This window comes from Lycorma delicatula, chromosome 7 (assembly GCF_047948215.1).
Source record: "Lycorma delicatula isolate Av1 chromosome 7, ASM4794821v1, whole genome shotgun sequence".
Taxonomy (NCBI): domain Eukaryota; kingdom Metazoa; phylum Arthropoda; class Insecta; order Hemiptera; family Fulgoridae; genus Lycorma; species Lycorma delicatula.
Window position 1 is genome coordinate 5,104,233 of NC_134461.1, and position 15,164 is coordinate 5,119,396.

General features: G+C 35.5%; 1 protein-coding gene across 1 annotated transcript in view; it reads left to right on the plus strand.

Moving 5' to 3' along the window:
• Positions 1–15,164, plus strand: part of Ccs (Copper chaperone for superoxide dismutase) — a 39,024-nt gene that overhangs the window by 2,875 nt on the left and 20,985 nt on the right. The window contains exon 2 of the mRNA XM_075370190.1: positions 2,015–2,222. Coding sequence (XP_075226305.1) covers positions 2,015–2,222 — 208 coding nt within the window. The remainder of the gene's footprint in view (positions 1–2,014; positions 2,223–15,164) is intronic.

Sequence of the window (15,164 nt, forward strand, 5' to 3'; positions counted from 1 at the left end):
ACTATTAGCTGTAGACTGTTGAAATTTTGGATTTAGGACTTTTATAACATCTAGTTATGCACCTCCCCTTTTGATTGCAATCGACTGGACCAAAAGTGTCAAAAAAGCACAAAATTTTGGATTTTGGACTTTTTCTTAACTGCAGTAATAAGCCCACATTGTGAGCTTTTCAATGATGTATAAGTGGTACTTATTTTCTTTGGTTCCAGAGTTACAGCCAAATGAAATTTTAATTAATAAAATATTTGGATCTTACAAGAGGCACATTGGTTCAAATTCAACTTCATATACATATATTTAAAAAAGATTTATTTTTTTTAAATTTAATTATATTGATATATTAATAATTATTAATGTTTGATTGTAAAAAAAAATTACAATAAATAATAATTCAATAACAATAAAAAAAAATGAAAAAGTCAGAAGTTATTGTGAAATAAAATTTTATGTTTCATTTTAATTCAAAAATTTTTACAAAGGTTAATAATTGTTAATAAATCAATATATTTAAATTATAAAAAAAAGGTTAAAAAAATTTACGTATATGAAGTTGGATTATAACCTATGTGTGCATGGTTATGAATTTGACACATTCTCACTTACACGACATAACTACTTTAGCAACGTGAAAAAAAATTAATATGTAAACTATTATAAAATGCTGATATGGACACCACAAAAAATGTGATGCAGTGTGGTGTCCACCACAATGGAATTGCATAACTGTCCACTTTATTAAAGAATTAGGAGGTTTGTATCTCACTTTCAAATGAAATAATTTAAATGGAGTGCAGCAAAAAATGTGTATTTGTAATTTAATAGGTGTACAAAGAAATCATATGGTGTCCGCTTCAGATTTGTTATGTTTTGTATAAAATTATTGTAATTTAGAAATATTAATGATTTAAGTTTTAACATAACCACCATTTTGAAGTTTGTAAATGTAAAATTCATATACTTATATTAATGTTGTTGTAGACAGATAGATAGATAGAATTTATAATGGATACATACGTATGAGATTTGTCATAACAGGAAGCAAACTTTTGAAATAGCACACCATTGTGTAAAAGTCACTAGATAATCTGTTATAAAGCTAGCAGATCTTTATAACAGGATTCTTTAGAAAGAATACTCTGTTTATTATTACCTTTTCCATCATTTCATTTCCGGCCTGTAAATGTATATTTTTCACGTTAATGATAATCTTATGATAAAAAGAAAGTGAAGATTCTTGTAGAGCAACATGTTTGAGTAAAATTTTGTTTCAAATTCGGTAAGAAATCTACAGAAACATTGCAGGAACTTGTGAAAAAGAATGCTGCGTTTATTGTTATAATTTTTATTAGCATTTCAAATTGAGCTTACCAAAGTCACTTGATGTTGATGGCTACTTTTTGATCAGAATGGTTGTTTATTGAGTATGTTCCACGACTCATAACATCAATAAGTTATTTTATTTGGTTGAGGGAAGATTTGAGAAAGATGAGGCCTGCAGTCTAGGAAAAAATCAAAACGTGCATGCTCCCACGCATTAAGCTATTCTTTTCTTGAGTTTTTGGTGAAGCAGTACACAACTGTTATATCCTGGTGCCCATGTAAAAAGGTGTGGGGATTTTTGATAAATGTTGCACATACACATGTACAGTACTGCTTTCATTGATCATTGATGGTTTGGCATCGCTTTAGAAATATTAGTTTGATGATATTGTGTGCATATATGTTTGTATGTGTGTTTAATGGTTGTGTGAGTGGGTGATGGGGATGACTGGTTGGTTTTGTGTAGGTGACAGCTGAGAGTCATGGAGAGTCGGTGTTGATCTGAATGTGTATTTGTGTGTGTGTGCACACGCATGCGTGTTTGTGATGAGATTTTGGCTGTTCATGTGTAATATTATTCAGTTTTACACTTTTCTATATTTTATAATAATCTTAAAACATTAAATTAATTACAGTCCACTGCAAAAACTGTCTCTTCATTTCACATCATCCCTTACTGTTTACTTGATTATAGGTAGAATTTGCAGTTCAAATGACATGTGAAAGCTGTGTTAATAAAATAAAGAATGCTGTTGAACAGCTTAACGGAGTTGAAAAAGTTGACATATCTTTGGAAAAGGGTACAGTTGTTATTCAATCAAATTTGCCATCATCTCTGATTCAGAATAAAATTGAATCTACAGGTCGTAAAGCTGTTCTTAAAGGTTATGGATCAGGAAAAGGTAGGTGCATTAAGGTCAAAAACTCCCAATACTGTAAACTCCAATATACTCATCTATAATGAATAAATTTTAAAATTATACTGTGTAAACAAGTTTAATGTACTGATATACCAAAACTTCTTAAAAGCCTTTTTTCTTTAATCGGTTACTGAACTCTGTAAGTAGATCATTTGTTTTAAACAGGAACTACACATGATATATTAAAAATATATCTTGTATATTACATTCAATATATGTAAAACAAGTTTTTAAATATTAAACATTAAACGTCAATGTAGTTTTAATGTTGACAGTGTTTTTAGTTATTTACTTGTTAATTGTGCATTTTATCAACAGTTTGAAAGAATTAAAATTTGAACTGGACAAATATATTATAATTTATGATTGAAACAGTTCTATCTATTGTTAAAAGATTAATGGGATTATTTTAATGGAGATGACAACATGCAGCACTCAGTGCCTTTTTTAAGTTAATCAATATTTTATTAATAATAAAACTAATAAGAATGAGTAGCTAATCTTTTTTTATTTTAATTTATTTTTAAACAAATAATTTTTATCGATTATGGTATATCATACTGTTGTTTAAATCGTATTTCTTTTTTGTAGTAAATCAGTGGGGTAACTATAAATTATAATCTGAAGATTAAGAACTCTCATTGTAATATTACTTTTGGACATTAAGAAAGCTCCATACCAAAATGTACATGATTTAAAATAATTTTTCCATTAGCAGTTTTTGATATTTATAAATTAGATGTACAATACATTTTTGTTAAAAAAAAGTCTGAATTATTTGACTATGGAATAAATATATTCCTTAGCAAATATGAGGACAATTTTTCAATTAGTTTAGTTAATTTTTAATACCGTAGTTCTTTGAATTTAAGACACTCCAAGTTTAGTAGATAATTTCTGGAAAAAATAAAAATATCCAGTAGAAATTTAAAAATATTGTATAATTTATTTATTATAAATTACAGTAATTCATGGAAGTATTTTGTATATATCTATATTTTTCATTAAGTTTATCCTAGTTTGAAAAATTAATACAAAAAGTTAAATAGTAGCTACTTAGAATTTTTTGAACAATCCAAATATGCGGTAAAATCAAAAGCACTTAATGCTATATTTTGTATTATGGTACCTCAAATGTAATGTAGTTAGCTATGTACGTATTTAACTTTATAAGTATGGTATTATTTTATCACTAATCACAGTAATTTTTTGTGATTAAATAATGTGTCTCGTTAGCTTTTTATGTTGGTGTAGAGTCATTTGTGTCACTGTGGTTCCAAAGGACATTGTCTTCAGAACCATCTGATGCATTCAACAAGCAGCATGTCAAGAATGACTTAACTATTTTTGATGGCAAATCACTCCAAGCTTTCAAAATCCATTCTACAATTTTAGCTCCTGACACCCATTTAATTTTGCCACTCGGTGTAAGGGTATGATTGTTTTCAGTCGACTATTGATTGTATTGTGCTAGGATACAACCTTAAAAAGATTTATTAACCCTGACATCCAGTGGTTGTGATTACAACCACTGGATGTATGACAAGTATTCCTGGATAATATGACAAGTTGATTGACTTGTCATACTTCCAGGAATTACAACTAAATTACTTTTTCCATTTGTCCGTTTTGGTTTAATATTGTCAGACAAATGACCACGAAAAGTATCCAACATACAATGTATAAACATACTGTTTTGTTTCAGACGTCTACCTGGTGTAAATTCCCATACATATCGTAACCGATCTTGCATTAGATTGCTTGTCATCCACTAAGCATTCTGTTTGAAGCTCGAACAATTACGCCATCACAGAACCTTTCTTTTGGCACAGTTTTCCTGTTCAGAATTTCATACAGTGATAATTTATTTCTATTGCCAGTAGCACTCAACATGAAAGTTACTCTTACTTTCTCATATTCCGTTGTTTTTTACCTTCTTGTTTTTGTCCCTTCTCACTTACAGTGTAATTTGGTGGCATATCAAAGAACATGGCAACTTCATCAGCATTACCAGTTTGACTGAGACGGTATTATTGTTTTCTTTAATTGTAGATTGATTATATAGTGTTGATATTGCACTGATTTATACTCGTAATCTGATTCTAACTTATGGAAAAAGGGAGGTTCTGCAACGAAATGACAGATATTACCTTTTCATGAATTTCTCATTCCATCCACAGCTAGTTTTAAATTTAAGACCGTTATTCCTGGAAATTTCCGTGGCCTTTAACATCAGTCCATCTCTTGTCACTGGAAGACCTTTTGTGTGGAGTTTCTTGAAATAGGCCAAAACAGCAGCATCAATTTCTAGATATTTTCTGTGTTTTGGTCCTGAAAAGGATTTCTTCATTTATTTACATGCTAATAAGTTCTATTTCATACTGTCCACCCGATGCAAATTCGCTTCGTTTACATTTGGAAAACTATTTACCAGCAGCACTATTTCCGATGTGTTCAGTGTGTTAAAATAACCTTGTGTTTAAAGTCTGTGTTGTGTTTGAAATGCTTTTCCGTGATGATGAAATTGTTAGAAAAACACAACAAATAGGTAGAACGGAACAATTATGAAAAAACAGACTAATTTACAACTGCAGTAATATATATACCATATGCCTGTTCAACTTCAAATGGAGGTTAGACAGGAAACATAAAAACATTTGTTGATCATGGATGGAGCACATGCACAAATTCCAGAACAATGATTCGTTACTAAATTATGATGTCTACAGTGATAAAACTGTTGACATGTAAAGCTCTTTGAGATGAATCATCTTTCTAGAAATATTTATACGTTCTATACACGATGACAAATGTTCTCTCATGTTTCCTGTCTGGGTCTCCATTTGATGTTGAACAGGCATACGGATTCAAAAACTTCAGCTTTACTCCTATTATGTATATATTTAGGTGAAATGGCATTAGTAGTATACATATGCCGGTTAACGGACAAGGTCACGAAAGGTCATGCCGGTTCGGGGAAGGTCAAAGGTAAAAAAAAATTGTGGGGGGGAAATGGCGGGAAAAACCACGTAGAGTACACGTGCTCGCTTGCTGTGGCGAAAAAAACCCGCGGCGCAGTACACGTGCTCGCTTGCCGACTTTGCTTAAATTTATCTGTCGATAATTCATATTTGCGTCACTCTTCTTTGTTTGTTTGAAAGTTATCTCAATGACAAAAGATTAACGGTTTTGTATAAAAGTCCGCCGAATTTTCACGAGTTATTAAGTTCTATATTTACTACTAGTGAATATAATACTTGTTTACTTATTCAAGTTTATTTTATTAAATTTGTCTTCATAATCATCATCAACATCATTATTATTGTTATTATTATTTAAGGTAAGTGAAACGAAATTTAATTAACTTAATATAAAATAATATTTTTATCTTTATGTTAATGTTATATATATAAATAAAATAAATATTCATTTTAAAATAATAATAATAATATTTTTGTCTTTCTGTTAATATTATTATTATTTATAAATAATGTGTACTTATACATTTTAAAATAATATCGTCGTTTGATTAATTCCACCATTAAGTAATAACTACACATGTAATTGTAAAATTTCCAAAAATATATTAAATGTTAATAAATATATATATATATATAAGAATTATCTATTTTAAATAATATTGTGTTTTGATTAATTTAGCCAATAATTAATTTGTAATTAATGTATTAATTTGTAGAATTAATACATTGTTACTGTTAATGTTTAAGTCTGGTTTAATTTATTATGCAGTAATGTTAAATGATATTGATTATTTTCAGTTAATTGTCTATTTTAAATAACACTATTTTATTAAATTTAAATATATAATTTTATTTGTTCGTTTATTTAAAAATTAATTAGTATTTAGAAAGATAATTCTTTATTTCTTTTTCCAGGATATAAATTAAAATTTTATCTAATTGTTCACTGCATACAAAAAGTTCTCAGTCAGAACCGATTATAGTGAGTATTTGTTTCAAAACTATTTTGTAGTAACATATTATTTTTTTTTAGTTTTATTTATTTATTTATTCTAGTGTAAAAATCTGTTTTAGTAATTATTTTTTCTTTTCCAGGATATAAAATTGAAAGTTAATTGAAATCGATTTGTTAAAATTTGTATATCTGAATAAAGTGAGTATCAGCAAAATATTATTTTAAATATTACTAGCAATTTAGTTTATTTCAAATACTTATTAGATTACATAATATTTTTAAAAGCAAATACGAGAGATAGATATTAAACTGAAGTAAAATAATTTTTCATAATTAATCATATAATTAAAATATATATGTTAAACAGTACATAACTTTAGAAAATATTTTTTTACAGATGGAATATACCAAGATGATAGCGGATAGAAATTTAACTAGCGATAAAACATTGTTAGGATTATTAGAGTCTTCACAGTTAGGGTACAAAGTTCTACCAGAAATGATTTTTGGAAAAAGGAAAATTGTTAGGTCTATGGTTGCTTATAGTTTGTTTTGTTGAACAGCAACATTCAGTATTTTATTGCGCGCTACCGAATTTTGACTGTGTTAGATTTATGGAGAAAATTAGTGATGATCAATTACCTCTGTTAGCTGTAGTTGTTTATTGATCGCCTCTAAATATTGTGAAGATTATCCTATTCCGATCAGTAAATTGATTACATATACGTTGGCCGAATATAACTATATAGTAATTTATAAATTTGAGATGCGAGTGCTCGATGTGTTGGACTGGAGAGTAGCATCTGTTACCCCCCATGAGTTTGTGTACTGTATTGCGTCAAAGATGTAAAGTACAACTAATCTGCTGGCGGGAATCGTGTGCAAAGTGCACAAATTGATAAATATTAGTTCCGTTAATGCAACTAATAAACGTTTTTCTTTTAGTACTATTGCTTCGGTATGTATTGTCTGCAATAAAGTTTTTTAATGCTGAAACGGCTACAAGACAAATTATTACAGAGGATAGGAATTATTATTCCTGTTTCTAAACATGAATTCAAAAAATATTTTATTGAAATATTAAAACCCTGTCTGTTGTAGATGGCTCAGCAACAACATTTTATTTTACTGGCTGATGAGAATGATAATGTTGTTCCTCTCGGTTTGTCAATAAAAGCAACACCTCGATCTGTGTTTGTCGAAGACGGACAGACGCGATCAACTTCAAAAGACAGTCATGGTTGCTGGCCAGAAGTGACAGCGCAATGTCACATAATTAATGAAGAATCTTCGTTAACGACTAGCCAAGCGGTTGTGATCCGCTTGTGATCTTTTATTTGTTATTATTGTCTTTCTAATGTATTTTTTAATTTTGGTCCCTTTTGTCTTATGGACATGGTAGATAATTACATATGTGTTGATCCGATGAAAAGATTTTTATTTAATGAGGAAGACAATACTTTATTTAAGCTTTCTTCAACTGAAGTATTTGCGGATATTTTATTTATTTTACTTAATCAAAGACATACAAATTCAGTTAGAATATATTATATGAGTATTAATTTGAAGAAATGGTTTGATTATTTAGCAAGTGATACACACAAAAAAATATTTTATAGTAAACGATTAGAATAATGTATTATAAAAGTAGAATATAAATAATTTTGAATGCGACATTAGCACAATCCCCCACTTCTTGTCACCTACTCTCATGAATCGATAATTCTGTAGATTTTTATACTCTTTACTTAATATTTGTTATACATTTATTATTTTTGTAAAAAAAGTTTATAAAAATCAGTATGTTGTTTCAATAAAATAAAGTATTTATTTTAAAATAAAATTGGAAGCTGTTCCAGTATAGCAGATTGCATATCTGTTTCTTCTATTTAGTTGAATAAATTGTTGTGTGGTATAAATTTTAAATATAATGTAAAATATGTATGTATTTTAAATAAAATATAAAACAATGTATATATTTTAAATAAAAGATGTAAAATTATGTAAAAAAAGAAAAAAATGTAAATGTTTATTGTAAATATTAAAAGCTGTTTGTGTTAAAACGATGTGTTATTTTCTTTTCCTAAAATTAAACATTGAATGGTTCTTAATGATAAGGAAGAGGAATTAAATCTAGAAATGAAAAACTATTTTTTTCTTCTTCGAAACGATTTATTGACTTTAAAAACTAAATACAGAAGGAATGGCGTTATGGTTTACATCCATACATATATTTTCTCATACAAAAAAAAATTGAATATTACAAATAGATCGGCGTTAAGATTAATATACATATGGTAAAGAAAAGCTAAATGTTTAATTTCCGCTCCAGTCCTTGTCGTTTTCTAGAAACGGTATTTGAATCTTGATTTCTGGATCTTGTTGCAAGTAGACTGGTAGATCTGCGTGCACCTTTGCAGGAACGTATAGGCCGTAATGATCGATGATGAATTGTTTGGGGAGGTAGCGGAGAACCTCCTGTCCGGGATTGTTTAAGTAGCACTCCTGCGTTTTTCATAGCATTTCCTACCTCTTCCAGTATGTTGTAGAATTTTCTGTGCTCGTTCCACCACATATAAAGCCACATAGCTTTTTTCATAGCGCAGTCGTGATTTTCGCCAAAGGGACAAATTTTATCCGTTTTACAGTTGAAAGTGTTGATCGGCGGACAATCATATCCGTCAAGATCTACCTTATACCGAATATCATTTAAAATTGCGGATAACAACGTCTTCTTGTCTTCGCCTTTAACATATATTGTAAAATTAGAATATATGTTAATGATGAATGGTAATCTCGAATACGAAATGAATCCTGAATTCCAACTATGTCCTATTTCTTTTTGTAAATTCTGTACTTTAGATTTAGCAGTTTGCGACGATATATCAGTAATCGAAAGGCGGTGTAAACAAATGATGCTCAATTTTATGCTCGTGCAGAGAAACGATAGCCAATTCTTTGACGTATACATCCGTATCAGATGTGCGAAAACAACTGAAGTCTACTACGAAGGAACACATATTGACGCTCATAGACATCGAACTGGTCTGGTTAAAAAACGCCTCTGACTGTGCCTGTTAAAGACAAATATTGCGTCATACAATCGCTTATCATCAAGCAGTAAGCTGTCGTATTGGCGGCAATAGGGCTATTAGTTTAAATCTCGATTTTTATATCTACAGCGCCATTTTTCAAAGAATCGCTTTGTTTTGAACAGTATAAATAATAACGGTATTGAAACGTATTTAGACGGAACAATTAGCGCCCCTTCGGATTTCTTGTTATAGTAAGTTCGATAAAAACTTTTAAACATTTCATACATTAAGAGCGAATCTCCTTGAATGTTTTCGTACGGATAGTAAATCGAATTCAAATATAAACGGATATTGTTAATTGAAACCTAATCGAAATTAGAGGTGCTTTTAGTCGCATCTTCTCTTCTAGAAGTTTGAAATCAGACGATTACATAACGAGGTTTATCCGCTTGCGAGGTTGTTTTCACCGTCCAAATGACATCTTTACTCGTAGGTAAAGAGGGGTATTCGTACAGATTCCACTTTCGAAAAGCCATGGTAATAGTTCGTCTCTATCGACGAGTTTAAAAAGCGATAACCGCGTTTCATCCGATACGCTAACATACGGCATTTTCCATACTATTTTCGTGATACTAAAAGTGAAGTGTTTCCCGGCGGAATAACAACCGCATTATTGTCAGTGGACGCCCTAAGCTGGATAAGTTCCTTGTTTCACGTTCAGCAGTATTCTGTTATAATCCTCGAAAAACCCTAAAAGCATTCACAACGGAAGCAATACGCTAAACGTACCAGATTCGCCGTTGATATACGCGCCACCGGCTTGTTGTATGTCATCTGTGCCAAATGATGACCAACCTGCAGGAAAAATATCATCTATTTCCATCATCCTCAGAGAGAGGGCATTTTTCATCATCGTAGTCACGCCTACATTTCTTACTCTATCAACTTCTTGTCCTGCTATCTCGTACTGTATTTCATCAAAAAGAAAAGCACAGAAATTATTACACAACATTAGAGTCGGGTCAGCTGCACCATTAGCATCACCATACTTTCCAGTGATATACAGGTAACTATCACATGGCAATGTATGTATGTCTTGTTGTTGAATAGGGATTCTTATCTCGTCGCTATTATTAAACGTGGTTGCAGCATAAGGGTAATGAGTATGGTATTCTTTGCCCGTAATGCTTTCATCGAACACCGCGTTCGCAGAGTCTACATTTATTATCTGTCCGTTCATCATTAATGTAAGACCGTGAAACCTAAAGATTCCAGAAAACGCACGTTCTCTCGTGTTAACCGTTTAAGTTTCTTAGGTTGACTGTCTGATAATGTAACCGTACCGGAGGATTTATATTCTATATCATCGATGAAAATCAGGCCCATCGTTTCTTCGTCTCAAATGCAATCTTACGGTCACTTTTTCTTCGTCGAAATTTATCAGTTCAGCGTTTTGGTCACAGACGCGTACAGTTATATTCTTTATAGACTTGGTGTTGACTGGCAGATAAATGACACTAGTCGGCACTTCAATCATCTCATATCCTCGTCCGACTTTTGGAAAGAATTCGTGAATTATATGACCTCCGCCTACGTACGAACCCCGAACGATGTTGCAGGTTATGCGTATAGCGTTTAAAGATGAAATACTTACTGGCCTTTGAGATAAATGCCACGTATTTGCTGGAAGGACCGCCTCATCAAATCCTAAAAGAGTACGGATAGAATAGGGTTTTGTAAAATCTACCGTTTCAGAACACAAGGTCGCGAATGCATGGTCGTAGGTTCGACCATTATCTTTAATGTACATTTTGGCTGAATATTTTTACTTCGATTTCGAAGCTTTCGTTTATCATCATCCGTCGCGTTCGAATCGATTTCTTTGCAATCGCCCATCGCATGTTTCAGTTTCAACCTCGGATCTTCGATCTCGTACATTCCCGGAGTTAACTTTATAATTTTACCATTGCTATAATAAAACACGTTATTTTTCCCTTTTACACGTTCGAAATGTTGTTGTAAGACATAAAATCGACGAGACCGATTTCCCAAGCGGCGTCGACGAAAAATCTGCGGAAAAAACGATTTCTATCGGCGGAAAAAAATCTGCAGACAGCACGGATGATTTTCCATTTAGGCAGAACATATTAAAAACCTCAAACACAGATGTCCACAAACAACTGAATCAAAATCTTGTCTGCAATCTAAATTATACTTAATATCGACTTTCTCTCCGCCGGATTTGAAATAATTGACCAACTCTTTAGGCGGACGTAAATTTCCATAACTCGAAATAATCCACGTTCGCGCCTCTTTTTTTGTAAGAAACCCAATGCGTTCCCGGATTGAGGACGCTGTCTAGATTTACTATTCCTGATTCGAATTTTTTTATTCTAGCCGGTAGGGTATCGCGCATGAAAACCCCTCTGAATTGCGGCATTTTTACTTTGCGCGCAAATCGTATCAGCTCCATAACCGTTAAAGGTTGAATGGGAAGCTCGCGTAACATTTCTATTGTTTTCTTTTTCCACGTTGCTGACGTCTGCACCTGCGGCGTGCAGGTCGTCGTTTTCTTAAGCCGCATCCTTTCTTTGAACTGTAAGGTTCGAGGTAAACACCTTTTCCTTATGGTTTTTCTCCGCGTACCTCTGCCTGAAGATCTCCTTAGTTTACCGCTGAATTTGCTTTTTATTTTCTTAGCGTTTGTCACAGCCCATGCGGTGGCTTTCTCAGCGACGCTAGAATCTGACGCCGACACCCTTTGCCAGGCTCTTTCTGCTAATTCTTTATTTGCCTGCGCTATCCGGCGAGAATCGTTGTATGTACTATATGCGATATCGTGTGCTTTGGAAGCTTTATCGAGCGCGTTAATCCCGGATCTCCTCTTTTCAATCGTTCTTCTAGTTTGGTTCCAGGTCCGAAATACTGGTAACCTGGTATGTGAGCTTCGAAAGGAAGCAGGTCTACTGCACGATTCAGTACAGTTCCTGCAACACCACTTGCGATGTCGAATGTTTTTCCAGGTAGACTTGCAATAGAACTTAACAAGCCGCGGTAACTAAATATTTACTTTCTGCTTTGTTACTAACTATTTGCTTATTCACGTATCTCATTTCTCGGCTTAATCATCTGTTTTTATATCGTCAATTTGGGTTTCTGCATCTTTCCCAATCTCACTTTTCAATCGCGACACCGTTTCACGTAACCGGCGTTCAACAGCGGGATCGTTCGTATTTGCACTTGTTAAAGGATTAATCACGTCTTTCTTGATCATATTTTCGATTCGGGCGATGACTTCTTCGAATTTCTGCTGAATAAGGAAACTTGCGTATCTCATGGTTATGAGGTCGTTTTCATCGTCTGGTTGGGCGGCGTTGTTAGCACGAGCGCCTTTAAAATCGATAACATTAAAATTGCTTTGTTCTTCGCACGTTAATGCACCTCGATCTTCGAAGTATTGCTCGATAAAGTACAAACAATCATCCATGTTAACACCATCATTTGGACTTTCAGCGCAGGCTAAATTACAAATTCGTTTTTCGCGGGCGTCGATATTGCCTTATTCGGAATGGGATATTGCCCGGTAGTCCCAAACGGAATCCTAATGCTGAATTCTGACTGACCTAACCTGTTGATTGGTATGTTTTCGAATAAATCGGCTACGGCGTGGCCTCTCCTTTTATTAGTCCGCTTCTTTCAATTCCTCAATCTTCGATACTATTTCATTATCGTGAGCCGTATTTCCAGCCTTTTTAGATGCTATCAGCAGTTTCAACCTCTCACATAGTTCGTCGAAATAAACGTAATCGATCTTTCGGTCTTCGTATAAAGTCATTTTGTTAGGTATTAACAGTCCTTCCTTTCGTTTTTTAATTACTCCTGGCGGAAAAAGTTTGCTTATTATCTCGACATATTTGGAACCGGAATTGGTCTTTACTCGTTCCAAAGCGGAGTTTTCTTCTTTGTGCGTTTATCGCGACTAAAATTTTCTTGTACTCTTCCAAGTCCTCTTCTGTGTACAACTGCGGTTTTCTCTTAAAAAGCAACTCGAACAACCCTCGAGTCTCTCAACCCATCGCTTCTCGGCCTCTGGCCCCGTGCTGTATAACTTGTGCTTAGCAACCGGTGCTTAATCTGATTCTGCAAGTACAGCGTTCTACGTTCTCGTCGTCGGGGTTGACAACGATCAGCAGCGGTTAGTCAACCTGCGTTGCTGTGAGGCGTTTAACCGAGCGGCGGCGTAGTGTGTTGCAGGAGTGCTGCTGTCGGCTAAATAAGGACGTTTCCTTTGTAATAACGTGTCCCCGTTCGTAGTTGGTGAGGCCAGATATTTTTTCAGATCCTCTGGCAGGTTCGAGAAGCGGTTTTCCGCTCCAACCTAGCCGGTGGTAGGAGTGTTTTATTCTTCGACTCCTCGATTGGGCTGCCGAACAGACGGTCCGTCGGGGTACAAGAGGTTTAGACACTCACCTTAGTTTTGTGGATAGGTGATAGTTTTAAACAAGCTGTGTTTGTAGTACCTGGCAGCACAGCTGGTGTAGTGTCAGGCATTAAAGCGATGGAGCAACCCGGAGGAGGTTGTCTGGAGGACTTGGTCGGTTTGGCCAAGGACCTGGTAGCCGGTGACCCCTTCATGCCGAGGAGGTCAATCGGCAGGTCGCCGCCGAGGCCCCGGTCCTCCGAGAAGGAGGTCACGGAAGCCCCTCGGGTAGTGGAGCGCCCGAGTGCAGCGGCTTGCACTAAAAGCCTGCGGGACACCTCTGCTTTGGGCTGTGCGGAGAAGGCTAAGGCTGGAACCGTACAGCGGGAGCACGGCGTAGAGGGGGGCGCCAAGTCCGAAGGACGCCGACTTGCGAAGCAAGGCAAGGCGGAAAGCGGCAAGGCGGATTCTGTCCCTGAGCGGGAAGCCACTGGGGTGAAGCCTGTGTCAAAGCAGGTGACCTCCAGGGCTGAAGGCTTGGGGAGGATCGAGGAAATGAGGGCCGAATGGGCCAAAATTTCCTCTAAAAAGGAGTCACGAGTTGCTCTCGAGTTGAGGCAGCTTGTGGATGCTTATTTGGCTGAATGTGGTATGTTGGTGACGGGACTGGCGATAAAGTGTGAGGGCCTCCAGGGTGCTAACCTTGCCCTAGACTCGGTCGTTACTCGACTATCGGGCAAGGTGGATCAGGTTGTGGAGGGAGTCCGGAGCTTTAAGCCGGTTAACGGCCAGGCTCTGGGCGAACTCCAGAAGTCCATTAATAGGGTGGAGGAGAAGGTTAAGAAACCTATCTCCTTCGCCGCAGTAACGGCCGCGCCTGCGCCTAGGCGGGTAGGTCCGCCGCCGCCAGCTCAGGCGCCGGCTAACAAAATCAAGCGGGCCACTGTTAAAGTGGTCCCGATTAAGCCTGATCAGGGGGCTTCGTCAGCGATGACGGAGCTAACCCTCAAGAAGATCCTGGACCCGCGGAAAGAAAGGTTCCAAATTTCCCGGGTCACTAAAACAAGGGATCATGGAGTGATCCTGGAGGTTGTAAATGGGCAGCAGGCTAATCAACTGCTGGAGGCCACAGTTCTGGCAAAGAACGGACTGAAGGCTCAGCTACTGGCCGAGCGTAGACCGCAGATATTGGTCTACGATATGCCGAGGGCAACAAGGGTGGAGGAGCCCGAAATCCTTAAAGCGATTCACAGCCAAAATCCATCATTGGATATGGCTGTCGAGGACTTCCTTAGGGAAACCAAGGTTGTCCGGCAGTTGGGTAGAAAGGACTCCCGGAGTAGTCACTGGGTCCTCGAGACCTCGCCTAAGATCCGGCAGGTCTTAGTGGCCGGTGGTAGGCTGTTTTTTGGGTGGACTGCCTGTAGGGTGGTCGACCATGTAGAGGTAGCCCGTTGCTTCAAGTGTCAGGGCTATGGACACACCTCTCTCCGATGCAGAGCGCAGAAGGAGATGTGTGGCCACTGTGCCGCT